General features: G+C 37.4%; 1 protein-coding gene across 2 annotated transcripts in view; it reads left to right on the top strand.

Annotated features, from left to right (window-relative positions):
- LOC150104492 (mitogen-activated protein kinase 1-like) overlaps positions 1-20,580 on the top strand; it is a 271,472-nt gene that overhangs the window by 220,865 nt on the left and 30,027 nt on the right. For both annotated transcript variants that reach the window (XR_016548527.1, XM_090395183.1), the window contains exon 10: positions 4,209-4,359. Coding sequence is in view for 1 of the 2 variants with exons in the window: in XM_090395183.1 (XP_090251309.1) it covers positions 4,209-4,340 (132 nt within the window). In the remaining variant the exon portion in view is untranslated. The remainder of the gene's footprint in view (positions 1-4,208; positions 4,360-20,580) is intronic.

Here is a 20,580-nt window from a genome sequence, read left to right as displayed (position 1 = left end):
CTAGCATGCTTATTTTAGCACCAATCCTGCTTTGTTGCCCCCCCCCCCCCTCCCATCCTATGTGGCAATCTTTGTAGGCATTATATCTCTGCTAGGAATTTTTTTACAGGAATATATGCTTTCCATTGTGATTCTGATGTATTGGAGAGAGTGCAAAGGAGAGTGTTAAAAATGATATCAGGATTATGGAATACTAATTATGAACACAGATTGAGAATTTATAGACTGCAGACACTAGCAAACAGGAGAAAAAGAGGTGATATGATTGAGACTTGCAAACCTCTGAAAGGGTCATACACGTATGGATTTCAATTGATGGAATTTTTCAATCTATGGAGGATGGGGAAAGGACAAAAGCCTTGGAAGCTGAGAATGAATGCTACTAAGAAGGGGTGAGGGCTAGATTTTTTTCTCATATGGTGGTGTATGATTGGAATGGATTATTGGATGTGGTGAGTGCAAGCAGTGTGAATGAATTCAAGAATAAGTATAATGGTGCATGTAAAGAGAACTACACAGTGTGCCTGTTAAGTAATGAGACAACAGTTATATCAAAATGCATAATCTTACATTTTTCCACATTAAACTGGTACCCATTATCCTTTGCCTGTACTGTCATTCTGTTTATTACACTCTTTACATTACCTTCAACTTACATTACTCAATTTTGTATAATCAGGAAATGACTGAATATTCCATTCAAATCATTTCTTGTATCATTTATGTACAAATTAAACAGCAGTGATCCAAGCAGAGAGCCTTATAGTACATTGATAGTCATCTGCTTTCATCTAGATTTTGTTCTTGCATATACTACTCTTTGTTATCAGTTCAACAGGCATTTCACCAGCTTTATATCCCTTCCCATTTTGTGCAACAGTTCCATGCAATGTCCTGTCAGGTGCCACTGCAAAATCCAGTGTCGTCATCATATAGCCATTCTTTTTATTCATGTGATACAGGAATAGGGATTGATGAATTGGAAGTACTTAGGATATTGCAGAATCTCAATGCAAAAAATAGGAGATTAGATGGAATAGCACAGACTAACCTGTTGCTCTGTTATACACATTTTTTGTTAGAGAGGGAGGGGGGGGGGGGCTTTATCTATTAGAATGTCACTCTGTTACTTGAATTATGTCTCAATCAATTTTTCTAATTACTATCACTTCAGAGATATTGATTGGTCTATAATTTAGTGCATTTGTCTTAGTATCCTTTATGCAACAGAACTGTTTTGCCCTCCTTCCACTCCCTTGGGACTACCAGAGCTGAGATTTCAGTTAAACAGCCTGGTCAGAGGCAACAGTGCTAATTCCTTTGTACTGTTATGTCTCTGTATTTTCGTTTCTTTATTAGAGTATGTATTTAGTATGGTCCAATTTTGATCCAGTTCTCTCTATATCCTTCTACCTTAATTTTATATCTTTCTCCTTAATATATAACCCAGCTTGGCTCCTAGGGATATTTCCTCTTTAGAAACTGGCAAATTTATATTTTAACTGCACCAGCCAGCTTCTTATAACAAGAATATATTCACACTCAGGGAAATATTCCAGGGTTTTAGGCATATGCGTTAATCTTGAATTCACACGTGAGTATATAGATCTCGGTACCTTGCAATCGTGCAATTATATAATTATCTAAACTCCTTCCTGCTATTTGGTTCTATTTTCACAAGTGGTAGTTTGACACCTCGAATTCAGGCAAGACTCAGGTTCAAGTAACAAAACATGTTTATTAATGCTAAAGAGACAGGTACATTAAATTTTGTATTAAGTTATCAAAACTTCTGAATTGCTAGCTAAGTAAATGTCTTATGCTAAGCTATACAAACTGTTCAATACTAATACCTAATCTTCTTACATAAACTGACATGCAAAATCATGTAATACAAATGGATAATTAAACATTGTCACACTCAAGTCGAGTTCCTTCATTCACATTTACTTTAAATAGATTTTTCACAACTCATTTCTCTCTTAGTTAAATTTACTCAATTAACAAAGGGTTTTCACTACTTCAATCATATACAAGTTAGAGATTTATCCTATACAGTTCTTTGTCTAATAGAATTGGCTGTATTAATTACTCTATCCTGTCAAAGTTCTCTAAAGACACAAATTCTAACTTCAAACAATCTCAAGATATAAAACAAAAGGATCTTTACTTTTCCAAGTCCCTCCGAAGGTCTATTAGCTGCCATGTGTTGCTCGGGTCATCCTTTGTCTTGGCTGGTTCCGGGTCAGGTCTTGTGACTGAGTTGTTCCGTTCTCTGCTACCAGACACAAATCAGGAAATGGCTGGAACTACGAGCCTTCTCCGCTCACTCGGGTGGGTCATTCAGGGTTTGGCACCATTCTGCATGAGCTGTTGATTCTCGTACGGGTCTCTGCAGAATACCTCTCAGCACAGGTCATGAATATGGCCATCCGTTGACATAGCACCCTCGGCTTGTCCTATCTCCAATCACTCGTCGAGAGTCCTCAATCTCCAAAATCCATGAAGAAACAGAAAAAAGCCTAGAGCTTGTCGCATTGGCTTAAATATTCTATTCTTTCTCAGCACCCTCTTTTTCTGTATTGTTTTTTCGCACGATCCATAACTTGCATCGCCCTTAGGTTGATCCCTTGCTTTCCCTCCTTGCTATTAGGTGTTGTTTTAGAGGAAAGGCGCTTATGTCAGCCTTCCCTGTATGCTGCAGCCTTCGGTGTTACGACAGGCACTTGTGGCTTAGACGTGACCATTGATCCTATTAGTCATTTCTTACCTGGCGACTTACGATTTTTTGATAGCTTAATAATACATAAATTAAGCCATTATTCCTTTACATGAAATGCTAATCTGATATAATTCTTGATTTTAGCTTTCCATTTGACAATAAATAATTCCAATACGTTACACATACTGATATACACTTTAACATACAACAACTCAGGTGTTTCTCACCTTCCGCTGGTAAGCAGGTATTATGCTAATTTCTTTCTTATTTTGTAAAGCTTACATGTTAGATCCTGAATGAATAACTTATCAAGAAGTTCTCAGTTCAATATCTAACAGTACATTCTTGTAATACGTGTGCTATTCCATTTAATCTCCTGTTTTTTGCATTGAGATTCTGCAATATCCAAAGTACTTCCAATTCATCAAGCCCTATTCCTGTATCAGTTATGAGTTATCATATCTGTCACAGAAATATCTTCACTGGGATGACAGATCCTTGGAGTGGTCACTCAGTTATTTTTCCATAATCATTCTTCCTTTTACTTGCCAGATAAAAAAAAAATCTTTGGGATTTCCTTTTACCTGCTTGGCTAATTTCTTCTCATAATCGGATTTTGCCTTCCTTATCATGGTGGTCAACTTTCTGGCCTGCATCTTGTACTACTTGTGAGCTTGCTCTTCACCTCTTTTTTTATGTACTTGCTATAACATTTTCTTTTTTATGACCGCTGCTTAATAATATTACTCATCCATCTAACTCCTATTTGATTTATCCTTCTGACATTGATATACAGTCTGACACCCCTTGACTATCTTCCATGCACTGCTAACATCCTTCCTTTGGTAGATTCTTATGAGGAAGAGCTTCAAGCTGCCTCCTAAATTTGTCATAATTACCTGCCCTGTAGTTTCACATATATCATTTCTTAACAGAAAATTCCCATGTTTGGCAATCTCCCAATTCAATAGCTTATGTTCGCTCTCCCTAGTTGGAGCAATTATGGCTATATTGGTTATGGGCAGGTGTTCTGATCATAAGTCAGGGAACATCCCATAGAAAGGGTCCATCTTGTGAAGCAGAAAAATTGAAAACAATTATGTGATGTGTTTTTCATAACAGATATAAACATCATCCACCGATATTAAAAAAAAAACTTATGCAGTTTCTTCACAAAGACGGACCTTTGCTATGACATTATTATTTCATATGAAATGTGTAGATTTTCTCAGGACTCTTGTAAATGTAGTAGGTTAAAACAGTGTGCATATAATAATAACATGCATGCATGTGTACACACACATGGCTTATTACATTTCATATATGCCATGTTTTTTTTGGTTTTAATTGAAACTTGTGTTTTAAGAGAACTAGGAAAGTTTTAATAATCATCATTCAGTCTAAAAACTTTGTAATTATTGCTTATTGTAGAAACCTTTACTGAATTTTGAGATTGATTTACTAATGAAAACTTGACATATTTCAGCCCATTGCTCAAGAACCCTTTAAATTTGAAATGGAACTTGATGATTTACCTAAGGAAAGGCTGAAGGAATTAGTATTTGAAGAAACTGTGTTATTCAAAAAAAGATTAGAAATGGAATTTCATCAGCAATAATAGCAATATGCTATGAAAGGTAAATGAATTTTGCAGGAGAAATGTAAATTTTCGATATGATTTTAGTAATTTTGTTATGTTAACACGTTCGCTGCCAACTACGAGTATACTCGTAGTGGGTAAATCTGCTTCACAAGCCAGCTACGAGTATACTCGTATGACGCTTACCGCCGGGAACGAGATTATTGTAGTGACCTTGAAGAGATGAAAATCCTTGGCTTGTGGGGCTAGCATCAAAACTGTGTAATCTCATAGACCGTATATGCTCTGTACAAGCCAACTACGAGTATACTCGTAGGACGTTTACTTCCGGTAACGAGATTATCGTACTGACCTTGAAGAAGTAAAACTGCTCGGCGTAGGGGAACAGACCATGCCAAAGTAGCGTGGCAGCGAACGTGTTAATGTTGCTGTTAGGTAATTTCCTAATAGCAGATGTAGCCTAGTGGCTTATGTTTTCATAGAAGCATATCTGAAACTGAAAGAATCTTTTTTTTGAGCATTGGAAAAATTGAAACAAGTGCCTAATTTCAAGTAAGGCAGTATTAGGCTATCCAAAATATTTGAGATGTACTTTTTTTTTTGGAAGATCATCAGCCTAACAGCTTGGGATGCTTGATTAATGTATATACTGAGCACACTAAGATACTAGGTTTAGCTGTTTGTTATGGTTTCCACTTTAAACTGCAAAACTAATCCCCCCCCCCCCCCCCTTTTTTTTTTTTAAAGTTTGTTTGTGACATCAACCTGAAGATACTACACTTACCAGTAGTGTTGATCATTAATATGACCCCCCCCCCCCCCATTTTTCAAGTGAATTTTGATTTTGTCAGTAAAAACTAATGACTGTTCCTTCCAGAGAGAAGTCTAGCAGGTGTGTTTGATGTTATTTAATTTTTTTCTAAAACATAAATCATGGTAAGAAATGAAACTTAAGTGCTTATCATTTATTAATTGCTTTAAGTTTCCTGTAAGATCCTATTTCTCTTTAATTTATTGGCAACCTTTATCAGCAGCATTATTTAATTTTTCATTTTCTAGAATATTGCCTCACAAAAGAAACTTTTTTAATGGAAGGTAGTATTTAAAATTATTTTTAAATACTGTAATACAGTAGCACTACTCTTCTCGGTCCTTATTTTTCAAATGAAGGTGAGTTAGATGGTAGTGATTTCCTTCTGAAAACTTAAATTTCTCAACCAAACAGGTAAACAACCAGAGAAGAAAATACCTGTTTCAGTTGCAATATTCCACTCAAAACAATCTTGATCCTTATTACCTGAAAAACATCACATATACATTAGTACATACTCCCCAAAATTAACAGCAAATTAACCATCTTAAGACATCTCAGTCAATCCTGACTGAAGTGTCTAGCAACAACATTGTTTTAATCTGGTTCTCACATTTCATCATACTAAACTGCATATTAGCACCATCAAATTCCTCACAATAAAATTGTTTTTGCCTAATATATTTATTTCTAAATTTAACCATCTAGCACAACAGCCATATGAGCAAGGAATGTCCATGCTGCCAAACACAAAAGTAGATGCTTCTTTCCAATGTGAACTATTAGATATGAAGATTAGCCTCTAGGAAAGCCTCACTCATCTAATGTTTACCATGATTGGTAGCAGAAAGCAGTATGATGGGTTTTTCCTCCTTTTGGGATTGCATATATCTGCTGTGGTTTTCCATGTACAAGTAATTTCTTTGGGCTATAAAATAATGTTATTTTACTGCTCTAAAAGACATTCTGAATTATAGCCAGTACTTAAATCTTGCTATGTGACTGTTCTACATGCAAGTGACATCACACATAAAGCATAGTACTTCAGGTTAGCTTTTCTTAAATAACACTTAAAACCTGTACACGTGTGAAAATAAGGTAGAAGTTAATTTTCAGTAGCAGAAATCCACCATATATGCAATATATAAATAAATTATCAGCCACATGCACAAAAGATTGCAAAACCCATACAAGTCAATGCAATGTGTGTTGCAGAGTTTGGTACTAGAATAGGAATAAATCATGCTTACATGCATTTCAAAAGAAATTATACTGTTAATTAGAAGAACTGTCCAGAATTCTGCACCCACCCAGAATCTTTTATAACATTTCCAAAGTCATAGCAGAAAAAAAAAAAAAAAAAAAAATTAAAAACTTATCAAAAACTGCAACAGTGGTTATTGCCACTGATATTTCACTGAGCAATTTTCATCACTCAGTGGAACATGGAGAAGTGTTGGCTGCTGCCATGTTTTGTCTCTGGAGTTAGGTCTCTAGTTCCTTCTCTCCATTCACATGTACTGAGCACAAAATAGTCCTGATGGATATGTTCAACACACTGTAATTAACTAGGAAGCTAGCATCTTTTGTATTTGAATGTACAGCACTAAAGCAAATCTGCAGGCTGGTTGCTAGATAGCATGAGAGTTAATTTGAGGAGGCTTCAACCAGTCAATGAAAAATTCTGCTGCTAAGAAGTAAAGATGGCTGTGCAGACTTAGACTGCCATCTTTACACTCTCAGTGTGGGAGTCATGTCAAATTTTTAACTTTACTGCACACCATCATTCTTTAAGTTTCTGACATCACCTACCATGGAAGGTACCATGATAAATAATAACAACACTAGGATTTCAAAAAAATCTCCCATAAAAAAATAAAATATACAACAAAAATGAAAACAACAAAATCCTATGGGGGGGGGGATCTACAACATCCACTTCACCATTATTATGTAGTGTCTCATTACAACATTAATAATGTACACTATTTGCATTCATCTGAACATCTCTCATGCCTTACTGAAACTCAAGTGGCATGTTTTATAACTACAATTCACCTTAATTGTTCTAACTATATTCTATATGATTTCATTCATAATAAGGGTGGAATATTACTGTGATGTCAAAGATGACAAAATCTTCACTCCCCCTCCACGTGATCTGCTTTGGCTAACAATTGCCCTGCCTCACATTGTTGCTTTCATATATTCCCTTTGCAATGTTTCTAATTCTGATGACCATGCTGACCTATTTAATTATTTATTCCTGCAGGTTGATTTTCTTACAGTCTAATTATCCAAGCAGTGATATCATCTTCCTTGGATATTTCTATGTTCATATTTCACACTGGCTTCCCTTATCAAAATTAACAGTGTAATCTGGAAGAGAAGCCGAATTATTTTCCATTAGTAATAATATAAAACACAAATTGTTCACCTACCTACTGTAATACTAGATTATTTTCTAGCTTCCCTTCTAGATAACACTATAGATATTAGCTTTTCTTGGCAGTTCCCATCATAACCTTGCTTACTGTTTATTTTTGCTCTCATAATCCAAACACCTGTTCTGACCAAATAACTGAAATAATCATTCCTGGAATGAAGGCTTTCATTCCCTTATGCCAAAACAGGTCAAGATGAGTATTCAGGATACTTCAAATGGTTCAAATCAAAAATCCTAGCTTTGCACTTTAGCCAGCACTACAGTCCACATCATCTGAGAGTGAAAAAAAAAAAATAATAATAAATAAAAATACAGATGAAAAAACTTGTTTCTTTGTAACATGCCTTCTGGTCCCTGTATAAGGCTATCAGATGCAGCATCTTCTTTCCTGTTCTTTCACCTCTCTTGCATCTAGGTGGTATCATTTCAAATTACCTAGGATAGAAGACTGACCTGCTTTCATCAGGTTTCTCATTCAACTCTTGTATAGAAGACCAAGATTACCACAAGCAGCTCACCTTGTGGGCTCTTCTGATCATTTGCCAGAAATACATCAGAAAAATCCTCAGCCTTTTTACTAATATGCTTCCTGCTTCTAATGCCATCTTTCTAACTTTGCATAAAAACTATGCACCAGAATTAAAAGGCATCCTGTGTCATTGTACTAGCTGTTATATCTACCATGTATCCAACAAGATTGAAAGCAAGCCTTTATCTATCGTTTTTGCTCTTATATAAACACCTGTTCTGACCAAATAACTGAAATAATCTCTGCTGGAATGAAGGCTTTCATTCTCATGCGCTAAAACAGGTCAAGATGAGAGTTATTTTTATCAAGATGTTATTTTATGTTTAAGAGACATAAAAGTCAGCCAGCAGAGATTATTTCAGTTATTTGGTCAGAATAGGTGTTTGGATTATAAGAGCAAAAACGATAGATAAAGGCTTGCTTTCAATCCTGTTTGATACATGGTAGATATAACAGCTAGCTGTTATATCTACCATATATTGTAGTTGTATTGTTGCCCTCACCTCAGTATTCATGAAAGTAATGGAGAAGGTCATTAAAGCCAACTTTTCACTACTTGAAGGTTCACTAATTAGTAATCATTTATGGATTCTGCCACTTTTACTCTACAGCAGGTTTCCTGGCACTCCCAGTGGTGGCAGGCCTCCTGGAAACTTGGGTGTTTATCCTGCAAAACACACACACACACACACACACACACACACACACACACACACACTTATAGACAGTATGCACTTTTTTATTTGCCATACAGATGACATCCTGTAAAATTAGGGATAAATCTTACCCCTATTTTTACATTAGATCACTTTGTATACCTCTTCAATTCTATCCATCATATACAATAGGGTTTTGAACAGCTTTTCTCTTGGCAACTTATCATATACCTAAGCTACAGAACTTTCTCATGATTTCTCAACTATTTGTTTTAATTAAAAATCTGATTTTTACAACTCGTATATGGCCCTGAACCTAGCTTGTTTTTCAAGCTTCTCTTCTACAGTTTTATTATTTGCTTTTCGAGTATAGTATACTTGTATAAATTTTATCTGAAATACTCATTAGGGAAATTCTCTGTAATTTTCACGTTGTTTTATTTCTTATTTTATAGATGGTACTCTGATAGCTCTACTAAAACATCTGAAAAGTAATCTGCTGACCAGACTTGAATTATGCAGTATGAAATATTTCTGTATTTGAATATTCTGTTTTGTTATACCATCATTGTACATTATGGTTTAAGCCACTAACTAGAGCTTCTACCTAATCTCCAATCCTCACGTTCTCATGCTACCTGAATACTGAATGAACAAGGATGGATTGTCAATTAAACCAAGAATATGCTTTGGTTTAATTGACAATCCATCCTTGTTCATTCAGTATCCAGGTAGATGACAGGCTGCATCATGAGAACGTGAGGATTGGAGATTAGGTAGAAGCTCTAGTTAGTTGTCAGTTCTCTGCAAGGTTATGTGGATATCTCCCAGTTATCCAGACTTTGACCCTTAAGTATACCACTTAAAACAAATGGTGGACCATGTGGTTAGCCTAGTGACTGTGTGCTTTGCAACCATATGCCTGGGGAAGGAGTGTTGTAGGTTCGATTTCCGTTGGAGACGTGAGGAGCTCAAGGATCTTCCTGAGCCTTAGCCAGTCTTGGGCACAGGCAGTAAGGTTTCCCCCTATTTTAACTGTGGTTTTTTCATACTACATGCAGGCAAACTGCCCCCATGAACACACACAGACTACAGTCATGAATACCTCCAATAGGGATGCTGCAGAGGAGTGGCATGCTGGCTGCATTATTTTGCCATGACTCCTCATTAGGAGGAGATCCAACCTGTCTGAATCAGATGGAGGGAGAGATAGGTTTGGAAAAGGCCTGTGACGAGGTGCCCAGAGAAAAGCTGTTCAAAACACTACCATGGTGTACATGGAACATTATATTGAGCAGTATTTAGTCTGTATTTGAGTTTTACGTCAGCAGTTAGAATTGACAGAGATACAAGAAGATGGTTTGATGTTGTATCAGGTGTACGACAAGGGTGCACATTATCTTCTTATTTATTAACTATATAGATCACATTATGAAGGAAAGTGGTATTAAACCTGATATCATAATTGGAGATATTGATCTTAGCTCTTTACTTTATGCAGATGATATTATACTTCTAAATAAATCCAGTTCAAGTTTGCAGAATTCCCTGAATAAACTGAATAACTGCTGTAATAAATTTGGTATGGAAATAAGCATTAAAAAGAGACAAAGACAGTGAAAATAGGTAAAAACATTGAAAACATCAACTGCATCCTGAATGGTGAGCCTATAGAACAAGTAAAACATTTCAGCTATTTAGGCACAATTTTTAGTGAAGATGGTAAATTAAATATGGAAATAGACAACAGAATTAGTAAAGCTGGTATGATCGGAAGTCAGCTGAATAAATTTATATGGAATAAGAAAGAAAGAAACTTGTTAAAACACTAAATTAGCTGTATACAAGACTGTGTTGAAATCAATTTTAACTTGTGGATCTGAGAGCTGGGTTAGAAATTAAACACCTGATGAAAGACCTCTGATATGAGAGTTCTGAGAAAGATTAGTGGAGTGAACAGATGGCATCAAAGGCAGTGTTGTATTATAAATGAGGATATTAGGAAAGAATTTGTTAGCTGTCAGGAATGTATTAGAGCTAATCTCAGATCACTTAAAGAATAGGAAAGGTTAGCAAAATAAGCATTCTTTGTCATGTTCTAATTAGTAAACAGTGCCTTAGAAGCGAGAGATATAAGATCTGATGATATGGGAGTCTTGGTAGATAACAGATTAATTTGCAGGAAAATTGTTTATAGGAAGTTAGTGATGATATAACTTTTTTTTTCATGTATCATCATAATATCCTGTGCACCCCCCCTGAGGGTACTCAGGAATTTCATGATGATATTTGAACATTTTTGGTTAGATGTCATTTATTCTAGCTGCTTTTCCACATTTCATATTTCTGATAGCTTTCTCTACTTCACATATTGATATGTACTTTTGATTGCATTCCTCTTGTTTATTTTCTGTCATTATCAGCATCATACTTGTCTAACTCTTCTGTTGGTTCCATTTCTTTTCCAGTAATGCTGCTGCTCACATTGATGGTGCCTGTCTTCATTTCCACCGATGGTGAGTTTATTCCAACAGCTGACTATTCATTGTTTGCCCTGGTTCTCTGATGAAAGCAGCAAGATCTTGTTTAACTGGACAATGTCTCAGTTGTCATAGCATTTCAGCCCATTCTCATTCATTTAGTATCCACACAGATATCTAATAATGGGATGCACCATGAGAAGGTGAGATGATTGCATATTGAGTGAGAAGCCCTGATAAGTTCTCTACATTTCTTACAGGCTATATGGAGATTTTCTCCAGTTATTTAGGTTTGACTCCTAATCAGCCAGCCACCCATGCTCTTCCTCCTATATATATTTATGACATTCTCTCATTCACCTATTTTGCTGATGACATTACACTTCGGTCTTCTTCTTTGTTCAAATAATCTTGTATCTACAAATAATTTGGACTTCTAGATCTTCCATAATCATTGTCTTTAACACTAATCTTGTTATCATTCTACCAAAATTGCTTTTTTTTTTTTGTTTGATAATTACTTTACTTTGATAATATTCTGAACTTCATTCAAGATCTTTATTTTTTCTTTTTGGATTGAGTTTCATATCTAGCCTATCCTGGCTTAAATTCATCACATGTGGTCACCTTGGTCTGCAAAATAACTCTGTGTCCTCTTCTTTATTTATTTAAGTTTTCAAAACACTACAGGTAGTCGTCGACTTACGACCATGTTAGGTTCCAACCGACCAGTCGTAAAGTGATCTGGACGTAAGTTGGAACAGTTTAGGTAAATCAGATACTGTGTACAACACAATTGGTTTACAATTTACAAAAATAAAAAATATTATGAAAAAGATATCAAATACTGTATAAAACCTAAAAAATATTTTATCTTAAAGAACTAAACAAAACATATGTAGAAAATAAATAAGAAATATTTTACTGATCACTCCTGCTTGGCTGCGAGTCATCACTGCCGCCACTTGATGTAGTGGGAGTTGTTTTTCTCATAAACATGTCGATTTTTGTCTGAATTGTTTGTCTCCTTTTCTGCTCGTAAATTTCACAGTATGGCTGAAAAGCATCTTGTACCATTCGTTCATTCCCTGCAAATCTTTCGATGTTTGGGTCCATTTCCTCAAAATGTGTAAGAAGTTTATTTAGTAGAGAAAAACCTTCAGATTACCCTCTAGTGGTGAATTTTCTTTCTGGTTCTTCCTCATCTTCATTTTTCTCTTCTTGCATCCTTTTTTCTTCAGCCATTCTTTCTTCTTCCAAAGCAATAAGTTCTTCATTCATAAGTTCTCTAGATTCTTGCTCTAACAGCTCCTCAACATCTTCCACTTCAATGTCTAAAGAAAGTCCATTTGCCAGTGTTACAATATTTTCCGTAACCATTTCAAATTCATATTCACTATCAAATTCATCATTAATAAAATGCTGGACACAGTTTTTCCAGATTTTATTCATGCATTTCTTTGTCACAGCCTCCCACGGGGCCGCAATATTTTTGATGCATTTATAAATATCGTACTGTTTCCAAAACTCTCACAAAGATGGTTCTGGGTCGGCGTCTTTTGCAGCTATAGCTTGGGCAAAAGTGGTTCAAAGATAGTGTGCCTTAAATGTGGCAATTGCCCCTTGGTCCATAGGCTGAATGAGTGGAGTTGTATTTGGCGGCAAATAAAAAACTTTTACATCTGGATGGAGGTGGTCTAGGTGAGGTGGATGGCCAGGTGCATTATCTAAGATTAATACAATTTTGAAAGGAATTTCTTTCTTGAACTTGAGGAACTTGAACTTTCACGAACTTGAGGTACAAAACAATTTAGAAACCAGTCTTCAAACAATGTTTGAGTCATCCAGGCTTTTCGGTTTGAACGGAAGTATACAGGCGGAGTGTGCTTGTTTACATTCTTGAACACACAGGGATTTTCAGAACGATAAATTATAAAAAGGCTTCAGTTTAAAACCTGCGATGTTCCCACCAAGGAGCAAAATCAGCCTATCTTTAAGTGCCTTAAAACCAGGCATGCTTTTGGCTTCTTGGTGAATGTAAGTGCTTTCTGGCATCCTTTTCCACAACAATCCAGTCTCATCCACGTTGAAAAGCTGTTCTAGTTGATACCCTCCTTCCGTAATTATTTTATCCAGCCTTTTAACAAACTCTTGAGCTCCTTCCACATCCGCACTTGCTGATTCTCCAGTGACTCGAACCCTATGAAGGTTGAATCTTTTGAACCATCCTGTACTTGCTATAAATGTCTGAGTGTAATCTTTTCCGGCACGTTCCTTCAGCATCTGAAAGAGACTTCTAGCCTTCGACTGCACTGTAAGAAGGCTTAAGGGTGTTCGCTTCTGTGTCTGATCTTCCATCCAAAGAAACAAGTTTCCATTTCATGGATGGTCCCTGTACGTTGTTTCGTTATCACTGTTGCTCGCATGGGTGCCGAACCTTTAACACCTTCACGAATCTTTTCTTTGTCTTTCAAAATAGTCGACACTGTAGAATGAGATAACTTAAAATCACGTGCGATCGCGTTTACCTTCTTTCCTTCTTCATGCTGCTTGATCACTTTCAATTTTGTGTCTAAATCAATGGCCTTTCTTGCTTTCTTGACAGGTCTAGAAGTAGACAAAGGCTCACTTTCCTCTTGGTTGACATGTTTAGGGGTTTTAAAAAAATGCTAATTGTAACACAAATTATAACTGAACCAAAAATAGTGAATGTAATATGTATGCAAACAGAGATCGAGACGCATAAATCATGCCAAACACACGTTACTGGGCAGTGGGCTGACGCTACATGCACAACCGTTCCCATGGGGACCACACGGATAGAGCGTATGAGTGTAGTAGAAAAATCTGTTACAGTAGTTGATACTGAAACACGGTGCGAGATGCAGTAGCAGTCGTAAGTCGATCATTCGTAAAGCGCATAGGTCGTAAGTTGACGACTACCTGTACTTCATGCTTGCACGACTCCTAAGACCTTATAAATCCTAAATTCACCCAATTTTTGAGTACTGTTATGTATGGAGTGGTGCACTGGATACTGTATAGAAGAGCCAATCTGAAGAGCAATTCCCAAATTCTCCACCACTCACTTTTTTACTGCTATTCTGTTTCTAGGTATTTTCACTGATTCCACTGGCCATCACCACCACCATTCCCATACCTTTTTCTAATCATGTAAGGACATGAGCAGCTGCTGATCCAAACTTATCGACGTATTGCACTCACATCTGATCCTCTTCTTTAACACTTTCATTGCCAAGCTGAAAATTGGAATTTCGTGTGGTGGCCAATTATTTTTTATTTTTTTTTATTTAGTTAGCGACGTCCACGCGATCGCGCGATATCGTTCATTGCCAAGCTGAAAATTGGAATTTCGTGTGGTGGCCAAATTTTTTTAATTTTTTTATTTAGTTAACGACGTCCACGCGATAACGCGCGATCGACCATTTGGTGAGAACTCACATCGCGCGATATCGCGTGATTGGCAATGAACGTGTTAATTCCATCTACTTTTGTTCATTGAAACAGTCTACAGTAGACCATTATTTCCAATGAATACAACTCAGTTCTTCTAAAAATATATTAACAGATGGCTTCATTTTTCCTTATCACTTTTCCATGCACATAGCACTGATTTTGTGATCTTTCATATGAGATTAATATTAAAAAAAAAACTGGCCTGATGTTATCATAGTATAGCTGAATAAAGTCTGTATTACTCGTGGAAAGGCTTAGACATTGGTTACGCATTTTTTACTGAATAATTTAAGGAAATTACAATGTAAACTAGGATATACATTAAAATAAATTTTAATATACTTCAATATTTCGGCAACGTCACGTTGCCATTTTCAAGGAACTTAAGAACAAGACACGTATACGCAGGCACAACAAACAGTAAGTGAGGAGGAAGCGGGAAGCTATTATTTCTCCTCAAGTCCTGATGGTGCCCTCTAACGGGCAATGTTGGTATTCTTGGGCGATTGGGCTGAAGATCTTCTGATGTAGGTTTCCCAAATTTGAGGCAGTCTCATGCAGCCAGATTTGTTGAGGTTTGGATTGTTTCTTAGGGCTGAAGCTGATTCCATGAAAAGCCTTTCATATTTGTATTTACTAGGGTGTATTATCGTGGCTTTCTTCCACCATATTCTATCGCAGGTATCCAGTGCATGGTCAGCAAGACCAGAATGGCCGTATTGGTGAAACCGGATGTAGTCCTTGTGTTCTGAAATTTTGATATTTCCTGTCCTGCCTGTTTGGCCAAAGTAGGACAACCTACAGCTGCAAGGGATCTGGTATACACCAGGTAGGTCTAGGGGGTGGGGAGAGGTTGGTCTTTAGTAGAGCAGATAAGGGATGCCAATTTTTTTTAGAGTCTGTAACAAGAAGTTAAGTGATGTTTTTTAGGATTTTTGTAATTTTTTCCGAGGTGCCTCGGATATAGGGTATGGTGATGGATTTAGAGTAATCCTTGTTGGGAGGAGGAAGGGAGGTTGTGGTTTACTGGTTTCAATATTTTTTGGATTTTTTGGGGGAGGTAGCCATTGGCTGAGAAAGTGTTGAGAATGTGGTTTAGTTAGGTGATTAGGGCATTGTCATTTGAACAGATAAGTTTAGCTCTGTTGTGTAGTGTCTTAATGACTCCATATTGTTGCGAGGAGGGGTGGTGGGATTGTTGGTGAATGTATCTGCCTGTATGGGTGGGTTTCTATAGACTGAGAAAACCAAGGTTCCATCAGGCTGGCAGGTGACTAGTGTGTCTAAGAAAGGAAGGCAGTTGTTTTTTTCTCTTCTAGGGTGAATTTGATTCTGGGGTGTTGGTTGTTTAAGTGTGTTAGGAAGGAGAGGAGTGCATCGGAGACATGTGGCCAAATAACGAACACATCATCAACATAGCGAAGCCAAATGGTTGATTTTTGTGGGGCAGAGTTTAAGGCTTTCTCTTCAAAAGTCTCCATATAAAAGTTGGCCAAGGGTGGGGAGAGTGGAGAACCCATGGCTGTCCCCTCTATTTGTTTGTAGAATTTTCCTTGCCAAACAAAATAGCCCGCGTTCATTGTGAACTGAAATAGGGCCGTGATATCGGAAGGAAATTTAGCTTGGATTAGCTCTAAGGATTCCTTGAGTGGGACATTTGTGAATAAGGAGGAGACATCAAAACTGACCATTATGTCAGTGTGTTTGAGTGTAAGGTTTTCTATGCTGGCTTTGAAGTGGGCTGAGTTTTTTATGTGTGAAGGTGTGTTACCAGTATAGTGTGGGAGAGCTTTGGCTAAATGTTTAGCTAGTTTGTATGTGGGGGAATCAATGCCATCCACTATGGGACGTAATGGCACATTTTCCTTATGTATTTTGTTAGTGATTTCCACAGGCCAAGAAGTGACCTTCTTATGTAGCCTGTAGAGTTTTCTAATTTGTGAGTTGGTGGGATTATACTCGATGCCCAATCTAACAATAGAGCTTTCAGCTTACCTGTGTAATCCTTTTGGTTAAGCAATACTGGTATCCCCCGTTCAATTCGTATCGTAATATCTTCAACAGGTATTCTTCTGGGCACAATGCCGAAGTTGTGGCCACGTGCAAGGGCGTCGAGTGCTTCAGGTTTCACACTAAATGACGAAAGGTTGACTACCGTTTCAGTAGGAAGTTGTGGTTTCGAGATCGAGTTCTTTTTAAATTTTAAAATTTTTTGATGTGTCGATCTCATACTTTTTTAAATTCTTTCTCCGCTGCAGTGCACGAGATGTCATATAAAATAGACCAAATTTCGTGGCTTAAGGTGCTTGAAAGGTCATCTTCGAGTGCCTGCATAGCTAAGTTAGCATCATTTAGGAAACGACGAGTTGTGGCAGTTTGTTCCCTCAGCAAGGCTTGGCTGGCATGGTTATAAATACGAAGAGCCTTTTGCGAAGAGAAACGGTGCTTGGATTTGACACAGTTAGGAATAACCTGGTTATCCCGGCAGTGTTTTAGGAAGGCGAGATGATTCAGTTGTCTTGATAGCTTTAACTTCATTTTACCGTAATGGCGTGCTTTACATGCGATATCATCTCCGTGATTATCGTAATTCTCGTGGAAAGGCTTACACGTTGGTGTAAGCCTTTCCACGAGAATTACGATTTTTTTATTGAATAATTTAAGGAAATTACGATTTTTTATTGAGTAATTTAAGGAAATTACAACATAAACTAGGATATACATTAAAATAAATTTTAATATACTTCAATATTTCATCAACATCACATTGCCATTTTTAAGGAACTTAAGAACAAGACACGTTCACGCAGGCACAACCAACAGTAAGTGAGGATGAAGCAGGAAGCTATTATTTCTCCTCAAGTCCTGATGGTGCCCCCTAGTGGGCAATGTTGGCATTCTTGGGCGACTGGGCTGAAGGTCTTCTGATGTAGGTTTCCCAAATTTGAGGCAGTCTCATGCAGCCAAATTTGTTGAGGTTTGGATTGTTTCTTAAGGCTGAAGCTGATTCCATGAAAAGCCTTTCATATTTGTATTTACTACGGTGTATTATTGTGACTTTCTTCCACCATATTCTATGGCAGGTATCCAGTGCATGGTCAGCAAGACCAGAGTGGCCATATTGGTGAAACCGGATGTAGCCCTTGTGTTCTGAAATTTTGATATTTGCTGTCCTGCCTGTTTGGCCAAAGTAGGACAGCTTACAGCTGCAAGGAACCTGGTATACACCAGGTAGGTCTATGGGGTGGGGGGAGATTGGTCTTTAGTAGAGCGGATAAGGGATGCCAATTTTTTTTTTAGTCTGTAACAAGAAGTTATGTGATGTTTTTTTGGATTTTTGTAATTTTTTCCGAGGTGCCCTGGATATAGAGTATGGTGATGGATTTAGAGTAATCCTTGTTGTGAGGAGGGGGGGGGGGGTTGTGGTTTACTGGTTTCAATATTTTTTTGATTTTTTTTTGGGGGGGTAGCCATTGGCCGAGAAAGTGTTGTTTAGTTCTGTGGTTAGGACATTGTCATTTGAACAGATAAGTTTAGCCCTGTTGTGCAGGATCTTAATGACTCCATATTGTTGCGAGTAGGGGTGGTGGGATTGTTGGTGAATGTATCTGCCTGTATGGGTTGGTTTTCTATAGACTGAATAAATCAAGGTTCCATCAGGCTGGTAGGTGTCTAAGAAAGGAAGGCAGTTGTTTTCTTCCTCTTTCAGGGTGAATTTGATTCTGGGGTGTTGGTTGTTTAAGTGTGTTAGGAGGAGAGGAGTGCATCGGAGCCATGTGGCCAAATAGCGAACACATCATCTATATAGCGAAGCCAAATGGTTGGTTTTTGTGGGGCAGAGTTTAAGGCTTTCTCTTTCCTTAAGAAGATTACTTCTTGGCCTGTGGAAATCACTAACAAATTAAAACCATTTAACTTCATACCCCCCCCCACCCCCCATATTTATGGACTCCCAAAAATACATAAGGAAAATGTGCCATTACGTCCCATAGTGGAAGGCATATTGATTCCGCCACATACAAACTAGCTAAATATTTGGCCAAAGCTCTCTCACACTATACTGGCAACACACCTTCACACATAAAAAACTCAGCCCACTTCAAAGCCAGCATAGAAAACCTTACACTCAAACACACTGAAATAATGGTCAGTTTTGATGTCTCCTCCTTATTCACAAATGTCCCATTCAAGGAATCCTTAGAGCTAATCCAAGCTAAATTTCCTCCCGATATCACAGCCCTATTTCAGTTCACAATGAACGTGGGCTATTTTGTTTGGCAAGGAAAATTCTACAAACAAATAGAGGGAACAGCCATGGGTTCTCCACTCTCCCCACCCTTGGCCAACTTTTATATGGAGACTTTTGAAGAGAAAGCCTTAAACTCTGCCCCACAAAAACCAACCATTTGGCTTCGCTATGTTGATGATGTGTTCGCTATTTGGCCACATGGCTCCGATGCACTCCTCTCCTTCCTAACACACTTAAACAACCAACACCCCAGAATCAAATTCACCCTGAAAGAGGAAAAAAACAACTGCTTCTTTTCTTAGACACTCGCCAGCCTGATGGAACCTTGGTTTTCTCAGTCTATAGAAAACCCACCTATACAGGCAGATACATTCACCAACAATCCCACCACCCCTCCTTGCAACAATATGGAGTCATTAAGACACTACACAACAGGGCTAAACGTATCTGTTCAAATGACAATGTCCTAACCACAGAACTAAACAACACTTTCTCAGCCAATGGCTACCCCCCCCCCAAAAAAAATCCAAAAAATATTGAAACCAGTAAACCACAATCCCCCCCCCCCTCCTCATAACAAGGATTACTCTAAATCCATCACCATACCCTATATCCAAGGCACCTTGGAAAAAATTATAAAAATCGTAAAAAACATGACTTAACTTCTTGTTACAGACTATATAAAAAAATTGGCATCCCTTATCCGCTCTACTAAAGACCAACCTCCCCCCACCCCTAGACCTACCTGGTGTATACCAGGTCCCTTGCAGCTGTAAGCTGTCCTACTTTGGCCAAACAGGCAGGACAGCAAATATCAGAATTTCAGAACACAAGGACTACATCCGGTTTCACCCACAGCGGCCATTCTGGTCTTGCTGACCATGCACTGGATACCTGCGATAGAATATGGTGGAAGAAAGCCACGATAATACACCCTAGTAAATACAAATATGAAAGGCTTTTCATGGAATCAGCTTCAGCCCTAAGAAACAATCCAAACCTCAACAAATTTGGCTGCATGAGACTGCCTCAAATTTGGGAAACCTACATCAGAAGACCTTCAGCCCAATCGCCCAAGAATACCAACATTGCCGAAATATTGAAGTATATTAAAATTTATTTTAATGTATATCCTAGTTTATGTTGTAATTTCCTTAAATTATTCAGTAAAAAAGTCTGTATTAAAAATGAAAATATTTTATTAATTTTTCTAGTATTTTTCATTGCATTTGTAGTGTAGAATTATGAAGACAAAAACTTCCATGTAACACTTACTTTAAACTGAGATAAAATAACACTTGACATTTTGATCTTTATGTCAAGGTCATCATCAGGAATAATACACACATGCACAAAAGCATGCATGCACACACACACCTGGACATAAGCTTCATCACAATACATTATAAAAGGTACAGCATTACTGCTCTGGTCAACTCTTGATCCTGTCTAGACCCTTTGGTGAGAGAAAAGAAACAGAGAAAGATAAAAAAAATTAAATATTGAAAGTAAATACTTAAATGAGTAGAACTACATCAAGTGCTGCTGGGTTTAGTCCTATTTATTATCCACTGACCACTAGTTACAAATTGATCTATATTTGCATTGCA

Source organism: Typopeltis vanoorti, chromosome 7, assembly GCF_054136105.1.
Source record: "Typopeltis vanoorti isolate ZY-2024b chromosome 7, IOZ_Tvanoo_1.0, whole genome shotgun sequence".
NCBI lineage: Eukaryota > Metazoa > Arthropoda > Arachnida > Uropygi > Thelyphonidae > Typopeltis > Typopeltis vanoorti.
Note: the sequence above shows the minus strand (reverse complement) of the source record. Positions and strands in the feature narration are given on the sequence as shown.